General features: G+C 38.3%; 7 protein-coding genes across 7 annotated transcripts; 3 read left to right on the forward strand and 4 right to left on the reverse strand.

The window, feature by feature from the left end:
* The first annotated feature begins 149 nt into the window (after window positions 1-149).
* On the forward strand, window positions 150-871 carry BATDEDRAFT_86977 (uncharacterized protein). The gene is made up of 2 exons (XM_006677511.1): window positions 150-278; window positions 371-871. The coding sequence occupies exons 1-2, from the start codon at window positions 184-186 to the stop codon at window positions 681-683; spliced, it is 408 nt and encodes a 135-aa protein (XP_006677574.1). The 5' UTR covers window positions 150-183; the 3' UTR covers window positions 684-871.
* Window positions 872-1,248: 377 nt separating this feature from the next.
* On the reverse strand, window positions 1,249-4,335 carry BATDEDRAFT_34658 (uncharacterized protein; the record flags this gene model as incomplete). Its single annotated transcript, XM_006677379.1, has 1 exon — window positions 1,249-4,335. One exon carries the CDS (start codon window positions 4,333-4,335, stop codon window positions 1,318-1,320), a length of 3,018 nt encoding a protein of 1,005 aa, XP_006677442.1. The 3' UTR covers window positions 1,249-1,317.
* A 338-nt stretch (window positions 4,336-4,673) lies between these two features.
* Window positions 4,674-5,473, reverse strand: BATDEDRAFT_23639 (uncharacterized protein; the record flags this gene model as incomplete). The annotated part of the gene is made up of 3 exons (XM_006677271.1): window positions 4,674-4,869; window positions 4,967-5,078; window positions 5,188-5,473. The coding sequence occupies 3 exons, from the start codon at window positions 5,471-5,473 to the stop codon at window positions 4,674-4,676; spliced, it is 594 nt and encodes a 197-aa protein (XP_006677334.1).
* A 316-nt stretch (window positions 5,474-5,789) lies between these two features.
* On the reverse strand, window positions 5,790-9,705 carry BATDEDRAFT_23640 (uncharacterized protein; the record flags this gene model as incomplete). Its single annotated transcript, XM_006677272.1, has 9 exons — window positions 5,790-5,911; window positions 6,065-6,130; window positions 6,296-7,023; window positions 7,103-7,262; window positions 7,473-7,583; window positions 7,718-8,461; window positions 8,574-8,796; window positions 8,902-9,075; window positions 9,175-9,705. The coding sequence occupies 9 exons, from the start codon at window positions 9,703-9,705 to the stop codon at window positions 5,790-5,792; spliced, it is 2,859 nt and encodes a 952-aa protein (XP_006677335.1).
* A 1,100-nt stretch (window positions 9,706-10,805) lies between these two features.
* BATDEDRAFT_10090 (ATP-dependent RNA helicase SUV3) lies at window positions 10,806-12,596 on the forward strand (the record flags this gene model as incomplete). The annotated part of the gene is made up of 5 exons (XM_006677081.1): window positions 10,806-11,178; window positions 11,296-11,387; window positions 11,475-11,960; window positions 12,059-12,139; window positions 12,264-12,596. Coding segments are annotated over 5 exons (1,365 nt in total), but the record flags the coding sequence as incomplete, so codon positions are not given.
* A 1,284-nt stretch (window positions 12,597-13,880) lies between these two features.
* Window positions 13,881-14,773, forward strand: BATDEDRAFT_23642 (uncharacterized protein; the record flags this gene model as incomplete). The annotated part of the gene is made up of 3 exons (XM_006677273.1): window positions 13,881-13,941; window positions 14,046-14,551; window positions 14,633-14,773. 3 exons carry the CDS (start codon window positions 13,881-13,883, stop codon window positions 14,771-14,773), a joined length of 708 nt encoding a protein of 235 aa, XP_006677336.1.
* Window positions 14,774-15,002: 229 nt separating this feature from the next.
* Window positions 15,003-16,739, reverse strand: BATDEDRAFT_19068 (TFIIH/NER complex subunit SSL1; the record flags this gene model as incomplete). The annotated part of the gene is made up of 6 exons (XM_006677143.1): window positions 16,515-16,739; window positions 16,165-16,403; window positions 15,969-16,074; window positions 15,518-15,856; window positions 15,202-15,423; window positions 15,003-15,156 (listed from the first exon to the last, which is right to left on the reverse strand). The coding sequence occupies exons 1-6, from the start codon at window positions 16,682-16,684 to the stop codon at window positions 15,003-15,005; spliced, it is 1,230 nt and encodes a 409-aa protein (XP_006677206.1). The 5' UTR covers window positions 16,685-16,739.
* Between the last annotated feature and the right edge of the window lie 57 nt (window positions 16,740-16,796).

Consider the following 16,796-nt stretch of genomic DNA (forward strand, 5'->3'; position numbering starts at 1 on the left):
AGAAATTGGCAGCAGAAGGGTATGATATATAAAAGGAATGAGAGTTGAAGCAGACCAAAGTATGCAATAGTGTTTGATGCCAAGAGTAGCAACCAATGCAAGTTGAATCCAATGTGCGGGAAGTTTGACCAACTAAAAGCAAACTCGCAGTCATTTCAACGCTATTTATACGACTTCAACACAATGGCCGGATCTGCTGGAATGAAAACAATTATATTGCTGGCCTTTCTATTAGCCAGTGGAATTCTTTCTGTCATTTTGTCTTGTGCTCTTGGAAAGTAAGTTTTTGGTTTAGTCGAGTGATGGTCCAGGGTTGTTGGTTGCTCTTATGACTGATGAACAGTGTTGACCTTGTTTTTGAATGTCTTAGCAACTGGCTGCCTCTCTTGAGTGTTTTAATGTTCTTGTTGGCTCCTCTTCCCAATGCATTGTGCAAGCATGCTTCTGCAGGTACTTCAAGTGATTTCTTATCGGATGACAGCAACAAAGGAATTCTAGATACTGGCTATTTCATAACCAGCTTTTTTGTGGTCTCTGGAGTTGCTCTGCCTGTCGTGCTGAACCATTCTGCAGTCATCTCAGACCTTGCTCTGATTCTTTCCCTTTGCGGCGGCTTGCTCATCTACATCACCATCTTGGGCTATCAGTACTTTTTCGTTGATCAGACTTATGAAACATACTAGTCTTTGCTGTTAGTTACAGTCGGATTCACAAAATAGAACTCTTGTATTTATCCTGCAGTCACTATTTTGCTTTGGAATAGACAATAGTTGAATGTTTGTTACGCTTTCCCACTATAGTAAAAGTCGCAATTCTTCAAACACCAACATTCATCATATGATGCTCACAATTAAACTATTTTTGAACCTGCCTTTTTTCTCTTTCGGCATAACCATATATTGTACGATCACCAGATTCACAACAATCCAAATATCGGATTCGACTGATTTCAATAAACTGTATAAACTCATCTTTGTTGTATCTAATCTCTGCATTTTAGTTTAAAGATTGTAATCTCTGGAAATCAAGCAGTTTACAAGTCATGTTGTTCAGTAAGTTGGCATGCATCATGCCATGGTTGTTGATTGTACAACACTCTTGTCAAGTGTTTCGTTTTACCTGAATAGGGTCACAATACTTTTTGTACAAAATCAGACTTTTTTGAATTAATTACTAATAACATCCTCTATGTTGTACATTGTTTCAATCATCTGTCGTGTCTAAACCTCCATCTTATGGATAATTTTTGGAAATAGAAAGCTTAATTTCATTTATAGATTTAAAAAATCAAGTATAAACGAACAAGATGCTAAATTACTATATTCCCAAATGGAGAACATATTGCTCGATATGTTTGTCAGCCCATTCCAAAATTACAGCCTCTTCCATCAACCACTTTTCATCCACTTTGAACTGCTGTGGTCCCAGATTATGAAACAGATCTGTGGTTGGCACAACATAAAACAATTTAAGAGTATGGTTTACATCATTTCCAAGTGGTGTCTTTTCCATATCTTTTAGATTTGAATGAATGCCAGGCTTTACTGCTTCAAAAGTGAGTGCGTCAGCACCGTCTATTGGATATGAAGGTGTCCCTTCATCTTTGCAGCTCTCTACGTACATCTCACGAAGTTTATCGACAAGAATGGTTCGACCGCGATCATTAACACAGATACAAAATAGTATGTTGGGTGCGCAGATTGAATCTACAGGCGAAAACTGTGATACTTTTGGGATATTGTATTCCGTATGTGACAAACTAAGCATTGATTCAAATAAAAATCTAGACATATGGGGAATAGTAATGGTAGATTCGTTAATACTGATACTATGAGGCGGTTTTTGAGTGCTAGTAATGTCAAATGAAGTTTGATCAAAATAGGTGTTGGCAGGTTCGACCGTTGTTCCATCGCTTGCTGATAGTATCAGCTGTGGTATAATGGGCTGATCAACAGATGCTTTTTGAGTATCATAGGATTGGTCTGGCAAACACGCGATTGTTGAAGTTTCCAACTGAGTGGCCAAAACAGTTTTTAAACCAGGAGATAACCGGCGAATAGGAAATTGTCCGCCTTCACATAGTGTATTGTGAATATGTCCCATATACAGCATTTTTCGAACCTGTCTCAAGTGAGGATATTGCTGATCAACTTTAGTTCCATGCTCAAATCGCCAAGCAGAATGTACCAGATTAGTCAGATCCATTGCATTCCATCCTACTGGTCGATATAGTTTATGTGCGGCAACTTGTGAAATATAGGCTGATCCCATTCGATAAGATCTAGAAACATAATTCTGCGCATCAGTCACTGCATGAACGACTAAATGGGCTGAAGCACATTCTTGATGATATGTTGATTGTATATCTGTGTGGGGATCCACGCAAGTTAGATTGGATCGACTAGCGGGCATATCAAGTCCCACCAGCCGATGCAAAACACGCACCATATCAATTTGAAAGAGTGAAGATTGTGCCAGTTGCTGTATTTCTTGATTTTTTGACTGGGTTAATACCATCAACGGGTTGCAGCCCCACTTGTAAACCAATTCCGTGAATTCAGAATAAGAAGTACAAAGTGAGTAGTTTGAGCATCCCAAATACGCACTTTCGAGTTCAGCAAACGTCCATGCAGGCATCGTGAGAACGGTGTTTCCTGGCAATCGCATCACGCTGGGTTGGATCGTATCTGATGATGTAATATGAATTGATTTACGAATACAAACATATGGAGCTACTGAAGATGTATCGTCATGTATACCTGACACTATAGGCGCGGGGACCATCAACGGAGCCTTGTCTCCGTCAGATATATACCACACATGAGAATGGTAAAATGCCGGATGGGACGAGTTTCTTGCCCACCCACTTGTAACCGATCTATCCTCCATTGAAAACACAATCAACTCGTTGCGCAAATGCAAGTCAAAGATAATCACTGGAGCTGTTGTATACACGCCATTTTCAGAATCCATTTGTCCAATTATTTGAGAGCCCTCATTCCAGATACTATGCTGATGATTGACACTGGCGTTGCTTTCCATGAAATTAACGTGAGATGCACATTTACTATCCATGCTGTCGGAATCATTATGCACTATGTTCAAAGATTGTGATCGATTAATGGATTGACTGAGTCGGGAATTCCACACATTTGACACATTCAAGTCATTATGCGATCTATCCAAACGTCCCTCATTTCCAAGACAAATCACATCATTGACAATAAGGTACATCATCCATATTCCAAAAAATGTTTTGCCCATTCCTGGTGTTCCTGTAACTACAAACCCACGTTGCCAGGGCTTACTCTGCTCAATTCCCAATGCAAGTTCTTTATATACTTGTCGCGTATAAAGTTTGGATCCCAATGAAGGATCGCCAAGCAAATACGTCCCAGGTGGCATAGAAAGAACATCATCTTCAAGCTTTGCATAACGCAAATTATGGAAAAACTTGGTAAGCTCATGATCGGAATTGAAAGTTGCTTGAGAATTGGATGGTCTGTCAAGAAAACGCATTCCAGGATATTTTGGCACGTTGGAATAATCGACAAACAGTTGAAATGCTTCTTGGCGGGTATTCAAAATATGTATGATTGTTGGAAAATAAGTGCTGCTAAACAGTAACGATAAAGTAGATGCGCTGCTTGGATTTTCAGCAACAATCTGTTTAAATACTTCACCAATAGCCACGCCTTCATGCTGGAAACGATTTGGAATGACAAGAATGGGATGTGTTTCGGCTTGATTTATATCCCCAGAAAGTGGATGGCAGGGAGAATGCACAACCGACTGTTTATAAGATGTATGATCTTGCTTGTAGCACTTTTTTTCCTCGTCCATTAAAGGATCTGTAGACCCATTCACATTGCTTGGATCGCATGCATTTGGGAATGCAGATTGACGAAATGCTTCGTTTGGTGTGCCGACTTTTGATGAATAATATAATCCATCAGGACTAGTTTTATTTTCAACTGGAAATTCTCTTGTCTGACCAGGTACCCACGATTTGGGGATCCCTATCCGTAGCTGAGAAGTATCTGCAAAAGACAGCTGATGACCAAACCTCTCGTGAATACGCTGCAATACCTTGCCAATACTATCTCCAGGCAAAATGTCGACAATATCGGCGCGATGATTGTATTCTACCCAAATAAGTCTGCGTTTTGAGCTATCTTTGTTGGCGAGAAAGTCTGATTCAAGTTGTGGGTCTGTGCTGCTATCGACTGACCGAGTGTTGCCACCAGTGGATGCGGGATGGCGGTATTCAGTCGTGTTGGTCTGCTGTTGAGGTTTCTGTTGGCTCGCATCTGATGCCTGGGGTTGCTTGCCCATATTATTTTTAATCCGTTCGTTAGCTGGCTCTAATTGGTATTGTTCTTTGTAAGGAAATGTAATAAAATTGAAAGATTGGTGGTTTGTTGGAGCTTAGCGACAAAGTTTTCAGATAAGCTTTTCAACACTAGCAACTTATTTTTCAAACCACCTATTTTGTTGTATATATCATGTCAAGCTGATTGTCTGAAAAAATCAAATGCTGTGTCAAATCATCTATGTAATGGTCCGAGTTTAAAAAACAATAAACTATACACGGTTACTCTAGAGCTTGAGGGCTCAAACATCAACCGACTCGACCACAAATAAAACAGGTAGATATTACTAATGCATTATTATTAAACTTCTTCATCGCTATCGTCATCGCCATGGTTGTTGTTGATAAATAAATCATTGTCGTCGGTTTTATCACTCTCATAGTTGTATGCATTCTCGAGTGTATCTCTCTTGTCTGCTTCAGCAGTTGAACACGCTTCTCTATTGGATAGTGAGCAGTCGACTATAGTTGCTAGTTCCTCTTCAAAAACCGATGGCCTGAATTTTAAAAGTATTGATTTAGTTTACAGGCTGTATAATAAATTCTAGGCAAATAAATTGTCGTATCTTGTACAAGAATCCAGCTTCAACACACCATTTAGAAATCGACTTTAGGTACTTGATATTGTCTGGAAAAAGAACATGAGCAATTTCTGCCTTGACTTTGGTTTTGCTATCCGGTTCCAGATTCACAATCACAAAGCTTCCTAATTAATTTCAAAACAGCTTAATGTATCAGTTGGATATACACAAGCTTGAATACAAGAAACACTGATGGTGCAATGTTGATTGCTGACAATCAAATGCAAAGCACACCTTTTTTGATCCATATGAGTTTTTGAAACTTGGACGGAAGCAGTACTAGCAATTCAGTTGTTATGGGTTGCTTATTGCTTGCAGACAATTCATTGCTATCTTGAATAGGTTGAGTGGTTGCTACTTCAGCATCAGCGATCGTGGTATCGTTGATTGTAGATGCGCTTGGAACACACGCACTGTACAGTCCTCCACCACGAACCTCCAGTATCTTTGCAATCTGCTGCCCTGTTTTGGGCTCTGGCTGTTGATCCAGCGCAGTCTGCTGCGCTCTCCTTCTTCCCATGGTAATGATTCAGATAATTTGCTGCAGTAAAAATTGACAAAAATTGCATAGATAGCAAAGTCACGTGTTTAATACTTGCTTTTGAGTTATTGAGCTGATCAGCTGCAAAAACAAACTCAACTGTCTGACATCCCCCATCAGCAAAGGCATACCATATCATGTATATATTTTAATAAAAATAGTTTGGATTGATCTTAATCTATAGATAGTCTCTTAGATTTTACTGATCAGAATACGAATGAAACGTTTATCAACGTGTAGATTAAACAATTGCTAAAAACGTGCAATATACAATCCTAAAAAGCAAGCGCTTTAATCAATCGTTGAATTTAAAATGAACTGGGCACATCTGCTTGCCATATTTTGGATTATTGAACCACTCTTGAATACAGCAAAGATGAAACATACAGAGACAGTTTAAGCGAGCAATATGCTGTCCTAAACACGCCATTTTTCAACAAGTGAATGCAGGCAAGGTGCACATGTGGGCAATTCAAATTAAAAAAATTAGATGTCCAAATAAAAATAGGCGGCTTTAAATGTAGTATGGACCAAACTAGACCAACAGTTTGGATAAAATTGCCAACATACCTTTTTCAAAGTCATCCATACAGATAGAGCACTCAATATTCGGAATACTTGCTGCCAACACTTGTACTGTATTTCGTTCCATGTAAATTTTAGCGCAAATCAGGCAGCATGTTCAAGAGTAAAAACTATTAGTATAACGCGAGTATATATAGAACTTTCTGGAGTCCAATATTGCAAACTCAATATCGTGCATTAAAAATGCGCAGATAATGCCAATACATTTATATTTACCAATGTATCTGTTTCCGCTAATGGACTTTACTGATCGCCCAATCGGACCTGCTCTGTCTATGCCGGAGCTACTACTAGACAAATCCTGCATTCCTTTATCCATAACAGAAGGTCTGTCTAAACTGTAGGCAACAGATTCCAAACAGGTTGCAACATGTGATTCTACATCTGTCTCGAGCATTTCACTAGCAAGAACTTTTTGGCAGACGGGACATTCCGACATGATGCTGTCTGCAAGAGATTGACGATGTCTATTTCGATTGAAATGAATACTACTTCCTGGCATGTCACTTGCAATAGGGGTATTTGTTATGTTGGATCTGGTCTCATTATTGAGTATAGCTAAAGTACCGTCCCTAGTACTTCTTTGAGTATGGTGCAAATCAGAGTCGGTTTGTGCAAGATATGGTTCTGGCATGGTTGTCATAACCACATAGCATGCGTCGCACACCCGTTCTTTACTTGCAGGACCGCCACCTGCCAAAGGTGTTGCTGATGAAGGCTGTTCGTCTGTGCTGCTTTCTGAAGTTCGTGAAGCAAACCGATGTAAAGTTTCTGTTTCCAAAGGTGTGGGTAAATCAGAGTCGCCCATGGGTATAAGATTGTCCAGCCTCGTGTTGATTGGATTTGAATCAGCGCTAGATTGATTGGTTGTATGTGTGAGCATACAAGTGGGAATCATTACGCGACGACTTGAACATTGATCACAATAAACTAGACCACATCGCCTATATACAAGCAGACACTAAACAATGATCAGTTTGAATCGTGTAGTAAAATATATCCAAGGATTCAGCAAGTCAGCACCTGCAGTGATGTCTTCGAATCGTAAATGTGAAATTGACAGAGCAATTGGAACAACGTGATGCTTCCGAGTCTTTGATCCAAATACCAGATATACTTGTAGGATGACTCCAAAATCTGTACGAGTGGGAGGTAGAAAGAGATGTCGTGTTTGGAGTTTGAACTGTATAGTAATTAATTAGTAGTCCAGAATGCATCATACCATATCCATTCAACATGTGAATGCAGGTAGTGCCCAGAGTGCATCAAGTTAAGGATAGCCAAATTTAGTCCCACCATGTCAATACAAATTTAAAAGGTTTAAAATAAGCAAACCAGGTTCATGTATTATTTCAACAAAGCTCATGTATCAGAGTAAAACGGAATCAGTTACTTTGGTTTTGTAAATCTTTGGCGCGAAGAACATCAATTAGCGCTTGTAACTCTTCAGCACGATCTAGCTCTACCTTTGCCTGAACAATAATAGCCATTTTTTTCAGGCCATCTGTAGTTTTCAAATCAAAGTAGTGTTTAAACATGAGCATTTTTGTATATGACAAAAAGTGATGATACAATCAATACTACTTGATGAATACGATTAAAAACATCATCATCTAAAGTAAAAAACAAATCGTATACCTTGCTCGGCTGATGAAGAAGCCATCATTATTTCGATTTTTTGTTTCAGCACATCTAGTTCACATTCAAGATCCGATAGTTGGCGTTCTGAAACAGGTGACTCGGTATTTTCTGTGCTTTCCAACTCGGACATAGTATTTTCACTTGCACCAGCTCGCCGTTTTCGAATACGAACCCATCTACGGCGACGCACCCATCCATGAGTAGAGGTTCCTAGAAAACTCTGAACAATTCCGAACATACTTGAACGGGGAGATCCACTATTTCCATTGGATGCAGTTTGATTTTGGACTGCATTATTAGACATGCTTGACACCCATTCATTTTCAGGTACATCAAATGATTTCGCATATAGCCAGCCAGTTTCAAAAGTATCTTCGGTATTTTCTTTTTTGCTGATTGGTACGTTGCTTTGCATGGTTCGCAGTCTAGGATCTGTAGTATCCACACACCATTCAGTTAGCCAAAACCATTGTCTATGAATTTGACCCACGTTGTCTTTAGTGATGGGAAGATGAACATCTTTGAATCCCCTGGAAATCTTTTTGTGTGGTGGATATGCAATCATGGGTGAAGGATCTGTAAAAGTCAAAGTAGAGGTACTGAATTTGAGATTTTCTGGCGTCGCTTGAAGCATTTGAGTGGGGAAATAAACCGAACTAGAACGCTGATTTTCAAATAAAACTTCAATCTCTGCTTGATGTTTTGGATAAACTTTGCTATCTATATGTGGCTGATTTGCAACTAAATATAATATGTGTTGTATCAGATCATATTTCAAAAACAGTTGTTAATCATATACTTATTTGCATATATACTCTAAAATTGAGATGGATTGGTACAATGCATTACTTACTCCATTGATTTTCTGCAAAAGCAATACGCTCGGCAAGTGTGTAGTGATCGTTGTAAAGAGCAAGATCGTGTGCGGTATCCATATTTTTATTTAAAATCAGCGGATCTGCTTGATAATCCAAAAGCATTTCCACGATTAGCTCGTGTCCATGTGCAGCAGCAGACACTACCATAGTGACAGAATCCGAATATATTTCAGAGATCAAGTTGTTAGAAAATAAATTCTATTACATGATGATCAACAGCATTTATATCAGTCTATAGATGCTACAAAAGCATAAATGATGCATACTTAATGGGGTAAATCCAGTACTACTTTGAGCATTTACGCAAGATGGGCAACTTGCTATGAGTAGTTGCATAATCTCTTTGTGACCTTGAGATGCAGCATTGTGAACTGAAGTCCAACCTTGCGAGTCTTGGTAAAGCACATTTGCACCTGCATCTATGAGTAACTTGACTGCGTCTTGCATTCCACGATAAGATCCTTTAAACAAAGGAGTCTGAATATATATCAGCAATTTAAGTATCATATATGTTAATAGTGATCCCATGGATACAATGTAGGCCATATCTGGACAGTTATAGAGCTAAACGAGTACCTCTTTCTGATGATCGGTAATATCCACAATAATCCCTGGTGTACCAAGCAAGAGTTTAACCGCTTCAGTAAATCCTTTAGAAACAGCAACATGCAGAGCACTAATCCCCGTTGCAGTGAGTGGAGCGTTAATGTCAACTTGAGCAGTGCTGATATCACTAGAAATGGAAGAAGCAGCCTGCTCAGATGCAAGGTTGGGTTCTGTTGCAAGTAATAGTTGTTGAACAGATTCGACACTAAATGAGTCGAGTGCCAAGAGTAACTTGTCAGTCCAAATGGTTGGCTGTAGTGGTCTTTGTGATGAATAAGATGCGCAAGGCTCTCCATTCACCATGCCAACTATTCCATGTTCAACTGTAGGATTGATTGAGTTTATTTTCTGGTCATTATACCGCAAGGGTTTGCTAGTCAAGACAACGATGGGAGGCTGGACAAAATGGTAATTGCCATAGTATGGATGCATACTATCCTGTATACAAGGCTCAACAAATTCAGGCAATGTCTGTTGTGAATTTCCGGTTTTATTAGACATTGTTTGATAGAGTCAAGATGCTCTTGCACATGAATGAATTCACCAATTTGAATGTTTTGGAAAGCTTGCTAATTACTGCCATGTTCACGTAGAATGGGATTCGTTTGACTTGTGTTCATTCGAGCTGAAATTTTTACTTTTTTCGATTCTCAACTTCAACCCATAAAATCAAAATATTATTCTTACACTTGGACAATGGTGAAGACATTAGAACGGCTGCACCGACAAGCTATTACATACACTTTTGCTTTCAAACGTCAATCATTCATTCATTCACAACTCATTTCTTCTGTTAGTTGTCGGTTTACTCGATCCGCTTTTCAACAACTAAATGCGACTTGGTTTGGCACTATTACCAATCCAGATGCTACCAACTCCAAGAGATCAATTGTTTTAGATAAAACATATACACAAAAAACAAAGTTGTTGAATTCAGCTATACCTTTTGAATCTCAAAACCACCAAACTCCAGTCGCGGCTGCACAATATCCAGTAAAGTCGGTGCGAAATCCATCCACTTTGCAGAAACGTAAGTTTTCAAGGTGAAATTGCAAGTCTAGCAGTTTGATCATTTAGAGTCGATCATGTAAAAAATACACACGAGATGCTGATATTTGCTTTACTTGTAATGCACAATTACTTGATCAAAATATACACTACTAGAACTTGGTGGATATTTAAAGACTTTTTGTCGAGGAGAGCTTGTCAAAAAGAGATGCACAAATTTGGGTATTGATCTGAATATAGTTAAACAAGGCGCAGAAGAGTTTAGACTGGCTTTGATAAGGAATGAAATTCCTTCTGTCCCGTTTGACGAGCTGCTTCGAAAATATGTCGAGTCTTGTAAGTATTAACAAAAACTATTGCTAAATTCACAGTAGCTTTACATTGAGCTTGATGATTGTATTGCGATAAGTGGATCATTTGGATAAATCTACTTTTTATGACAATATGACAGATGTGTAGCTTATGCATCTTTATTTATATACAATTCAATTTCAAAAGCCAATCTTGGATCAACCCTGTTTCCTGCCTTGTATACTTTTCTACAGCAACGCTACCCAGAACAAACAGCTAGTCTATCAGAACTTATAAAATCTAGCGACCTTCGCACTCCCGCAGAACTTTACCCACAAGCACGCGCAATGAAGCGAAAGATTATCATGCATATTGGCCCAACTAACTCGGGAAAAACTTATGCTGCTTTGGAGCGATATAAAGCGGTAGACTCTGCCATTTACTGTGGACCGTTACGATTGCTTGCCCAAGAAGTATATCAACGGATGAACGCAGCTGGGATTGCATGCAATCTATTGACGGGTGAAGAGCGACGAGTTAGTGATGGAGTTGACAAATGGAGTTGTACTGTCGAAATGGCTTTGGTAAACCGAGAATTTGATGTCGCCGTGGTGGATGAAATTCAGCTAATAGGCGATCAACAGCGTGGATGGGCGTGGACGCATGCGCTTTTGGGTTAGTAGTAGAATCAAGCTATACTTTTACAATGTAATAGCTTTTTGCTGATCTTTAAGCTTTCACTTTATCCATATTATTGCGTTGGTGTACTGTATCATCAATACACACAAATAGCACTACAAGCAAAAGAAGTGCATCTTTGTGGCGAAGGAACTACGCTTGATATTGTTCGTAAACTATGCAAAACAACTGGAGATACGCTAGAGGTATGTAGTAATACGCTTTAAAATAGCGATACGACTTTTAAATCAAGTAGATGAATTGATAAACTGTATCATTTTTGAATCATGTAGATTAATGAGTATGAGCGACTGACCTCGTTAACTGTCGCGCAAAAATCACTTGAAGGAAACTTTAATCAAATTAAGCCTGGTGATGCTATTATTGCATTTTCTCGAAAAAATGTATTTAATGCAAAGCAATTTGTGGAACTCAATACGCCATACAAAGCAGCTATTATTTATGGTGGGCTCCCTCCTGAATCTCGAGCCGATCAGGCAAAATTGTTCAACGATCCAGAGAGCGATCGTCAAGTATTGGTTGCGTCAGATGCCATTGGTATGGGCCTCAACTTGAATATTAGACGTATTGTGTTTTACACAATGCAAAAATTCAATGGAACCAAAATTATACCATTGACTGTTTCACAGACAAAGCAAATTGCCGGTCGAGCTGGGAGATTTGGCACACAATGGGAAAATGGCCAAGTCACTTGTTTAGAGACCAAGGATATGGCTTTGCTGCATGCAAGTATGAAAATGACAGCACCTCGTATTATGGTAAGCTTAAACTTGATATTGAATTGATTGAATATCAACTATTTTAGATTGAGAATAGCAATACTTTTCATCTTCTAACAAGTGCAATGCTTGACTAGTCTGTCGGTATTACTCCTACAGTTGAACAAGTTGAACAGTTTTCCAACTCGCTTCCAAACGATACTTATGCTACACTTTTGGTTAGTTAATTTTTGTTTATTTTAACCTTTATTGTTGATACGTGTAATTCCTTGTCACCGTCAAGTGATGGACAAACCATGCATTTATTGATTTTGACATTTATGCAATAATACACTATTTCAGGACAAATTTGAAGATCTTGCTCAACTTGATGGTAATTACTTTATGTGCAATCTTGATCACCATCGTGCCATTGCAAAGCTTATCCAAACCATCCCGTTGAATATTCGTGATCGGTATCACTTTGTTCAATCGCCTTGCAATCCCGAAGAGCCGTTTATCAAGGCTGCAATTGTCAAATTTGCTCGTGCACACAGTATGGGAGAAGAATTGTCTCTGGATCAGGTAATGCTATCTGATGAGGAATATATTGATCACAGCGACAGCCCCACCACCAAATTAAATGCTCTCGAGGTAAAACATCGAGTTACAATTCTCTATCTGTGGCTGAGGTAAATTTTACATTCAAATCGTTTGTGAATATATGATTTTGGTTATGAACTGCGTTGAATAACGCGTCTACATTTTTAATCGTATTTCAATCGACTATAGTCAACGATTTCCAACGACGTTTACTGAATACGAACAAGCACAAGCGCAAAGAACCAAGATTGAAGAGTCGATCAATACTGCACTACAAGCATTAAAACCACGACGATCCTCTAAATTTCATGAAAATCGCAATCCGGCCTTTAACAACCATAACAAAGATTCGTTTAAATACAATTCTAAACAAGTTAACAGAAAAACACTTTATATGGTTCAACGAGCGGTACAGTATACTGAAAATGAGACTCAAACTAAGACTGATACTTTGCTAAAGGACGAGTTCTCTATTCCAGCTGGAAAAAAGTTTAATCGAGAATCTCAGTTGCATTACAAACGTGCTAGCAAAAAGCATTAAAAGGATAGTATTTAATAAAATTTTACAAGTTTAAATCTCCAATTTTACAGCTATATTCACGTAAAATAGGGCACTGAGTAAAGGTGATAAAGTACATGATAATATTTAAATCACAGTTTCAGTAAATCTCATATTTGCTCCATCTTCAAATGGTTTTCACAAATCAAACATTACACTATTGGGTGATCGGTATGGAAGCAGCATTCATTCTTGCAATATTGTTTTCTTGAACTAAAGACAATTGTATCTGATATTTTAGAATGCAAGAGTTTATACAGAATTTGATTGACAACAACAAAACTCAATATCTGAATTGAAATCAATGAGTCTAGTTTTAAATCTGTCAATCATACAATGCAAAAAAGGGCACATTCGAAATATAATCTGATTATGCGAGAATTACGATGGACATTATGTTTATTGAATTAAAGTGCCAATTAAAGCCAATTTCTAATAGTAAAGCATAACAAATAGTCAACTATTGTCTATTCCAAAGCAAAGTAGAGACAGTCAATGCATGAATACATAAAAATGTATTGTACGTGAATATGGCTGTAAAAGCAATTTGGATCAACATTAAATTTTCAAAATTTGGATACAAAACAAACGAAAACCTGAAAATAATATATGGAGTGCCAAGACTAGCCAGCCTTGACAACCTTTTTATAGTTGTTTACCACGCAATCAACTTTTAAAAATTAATTCACCACGACTATTGAGCTAGACTAAATTAAGGTAGATTATACTTTAAGACATTATATATCTATACGTATAACCAAGTCGTAAATGCAATTAAATGTATCATACTTGATGAGATCTACTATATTGGTTTACCAATGTATATTAAATTAAACTATTTGATGACGGGCTATTATTTTTACAACACGGGATTTTACAGTAATAGCAGGTTTCTGAAACACTATTCTTGATAATCTAGAGTCTATACCAAACAACGGATTCAATTACCAACTTTTTATAACATACAAATATGATTCATCTAGACTCATATAATGAATCTGCCACTGCTTTTCAACCAGATCAACCAGCTACCCAAGATAAAAAAGTCGCGATGATTGCATCTCCCAATCTCAACGCAAAGTTGCTTCAAAAATCGCATGATTCTTTCCTTTTCGATGTAAACGCATACCAAGCTTTTCAAACCCATCAAACCGCACATTCAGAACGTATACATATTGATTTACAAGACTCCCAAAACTTGAGTAATAAGGGACACCATGCATTACCACTACAGAATATAACCCAGTTGTGTCAAAGTATGATGGTGGAAAATCAAGCTGGTTATGCCAATGAATTCATATCACCACGGTGCCGTTTTTCTGAAAACATGCATCCTGCATTAATTCAACCCACTGCCTCGCATGCAAACCTATTTTGTCATTTACAGGTACACTCTGACAACGATTCAGCGACTTTATCGCCTGATAATACTCAACAACTTGATCTCTACGACGATATCAATGGTTTGTGGATATATATCAACAACAAAGTAAGATGTATCTCGTCAAAAACACGCAATCAATGCATATTAACATTTAATTGGCTTTGATTACAAACCCATTGCCCATAGACTCTAGAAAAATTTGCATTTGCCTGCAGTGATGAGTTTTCCAATGCAACATTTTTACCTCATCTTTCCGAGATTTTATATGGAACTAAAACATTACCAAACACCCATGTAGCAGTCATTGCACAAAGTTACACCCCATAATGTGAAAAATTGACTTGGTCATGGCAGAATAAGTTTCAAAGCAAAATACTTGTGTACTATAGGAGTTTATTTAATCCATTGTCCAAACCATCGCAATAATGCCAATGTATAATTTACTAGTTTGATAATAAAGACATGATTCAAGACAAGGATCAAACACGTTTAAAGGGATACAAATGTATGACATGCTAGTCCATTATAGATTCCCAAATCAGCTGCGCTGAAATAATTATGAAAATCCAGACATACATCCAGGACAATTGTGAAGAGTGTCGTGGATATACACATCACAGTCCAGACACACGTGTACTTTACATCGAGGACACGCGTATCGAGCGGTAGGTATCATATATGTCCCAGAATGAAAGCTAGTCATTGAAGATCTGGGGTGTCCTGTAGACTCTCCCGGCGCTCTGGGTCTTGAAAACGGTGTTTGACACGAAAAACACTCAACCTGTGATGGATATGATGTGGACTGGACTGGCGGGATTTCAGTAAAATTAGGAACGGGAAAAAGATGGTGATACGATCTTGCCAATGAAGGGCTTGATATAAGTGTCAACGAACACAGACAGCAGTCTGTGGGTATATTGCAGATAGTGGCCGAGCACCTTGGACAAATGTGGCCTTTTTGAATAGGATTCTGATGACTATAGGCAATTCAGACAATTTTTGTTATAGACAAGTCCATATTTCAAATGGCTTGTTAAATTTCATGCAAGGACAGTTCATCTAAAAACTTACCACGAACAAAGAACCATGTCGTCAAAAATCTTCATCATTGGAAATCCCATTTGAATAATATTTGATGCAGACAGTTGGGTCTGCAATAGTGGTGGTGGTGGAATATGTGCAAATAAAATCTCTTTGTAGTGGACGTCATTCATAATCACGTTATAGACTCCATTTGTAGAAGCACACATTTTCTTACAGACTTGAACTTCGGCTGCAAGTCCAATTACGGACACTCTAATATTTTCCTTGCAAAGATCATTGATGGTTTCTTGAATATCCCCTGGATCACAGGATGTAAGCGATCCGTATAATACAATTATTTCTCTAGATACATGCATTGGTACGTGCCTGTATTTACCCAAACAACTGATGGTTAGAATTTTGAATAACACGATGCACATATAGCAGATTGGCAGTATATACATGACCAATGCTATTCGGTAAATTTTAAACCACATACGCTAAACTTCTTCGCGCCAATTCCAATGCATTCTGAAGCGATGGTTCACCAGCAGTCTCTCGATTAGAGCGCTTTGTCAATGCTTTCAAAATCTCCGATGGATTTCCTATAAAACCATGATCAGATCAGTACAAAATGATCAATATTTCCTTTTTCAAGTCGATCATATATACTCGATTCAACAATGGTGCTTTACCACTCAATTCGGCCCATTTTTCAACCATTCCATCCTTGGTCCCAATTATGCCAAGATGACTCAGTGGATTTTGATCAAAAAATTCTACTACAAACATCTCTAGGAAGTTGAGAGTACAATCCAGTCGATTTGGTCTTAGATCAAGCTCAGCCATGGCTGCGGATAGATCTATAACAATAATAATTTGCCGAATAATTCCTCGTTGTACTACTATTGCAGACTCGGTCTCCTTTCGCAATCTATAGAATGATGTATGGATAGCGTTTAAGCATTAAACATAAGCTGATCTCTATTTTTGGACACCAAGATGCTGATGGGATAATTATTGCCGAGCATTTAATGCAATATACCTTCGACGCTTCAATAAAAGCTGCTGCTGCATTGTAGCAACCATGCCCTGCAATGAGCCAGAATCATCCTCCATCAGTATATCCCAACTGCGTTTATACTCCTCTTCCCACGCATATCCCTGGCCATTCTCGCCAGATTGAGGATGCTCTTCATCATCGTTTATATCCATGACTGCTATTGAGATGACCAAGAACAGCGCTGACGAAAGTGATAAAATTGCCCATTTCAAATATTTGGCCAATTTGCATCACGTGGACATGGCTAGTCCATAAATTCAATGT

This window comes from Batrachochytrium dendrobatidis, assembly GCF_000203795.2.
Source record: "Batrachochytrium dendrobatidis JAM81 unplaced genomic scaffold BATDEscaffold_3, whole genome shotgun sequence".
Classification (NCBI taxonomy): Eukaryota; Fungi; Chytridiomycota; class Chytridiomycetes; order Rhizophydiales; genus Batrachochytrium; species Batrachochytrium dendrobatidis.

What these genes read in the sequence shown, in the direction of transcription:
- BATDEDRAFT_86977 (XM_006677511.1), top strand. Translation starts at nt 184, where the DNA reads ATGGCCGGATCTGCTGGAATGAAAACAATTATATTGCTGGCCTTTCTA. An exon ending in TTGTCTTGTGCTCTTGGAAA is followed by an intron (nt 279 to 370) that starts GTAAGTTTTTGG and finishes TGAATGTCTTAG; the next exon opens with CAACTGGCTGCCTCTCTTGA.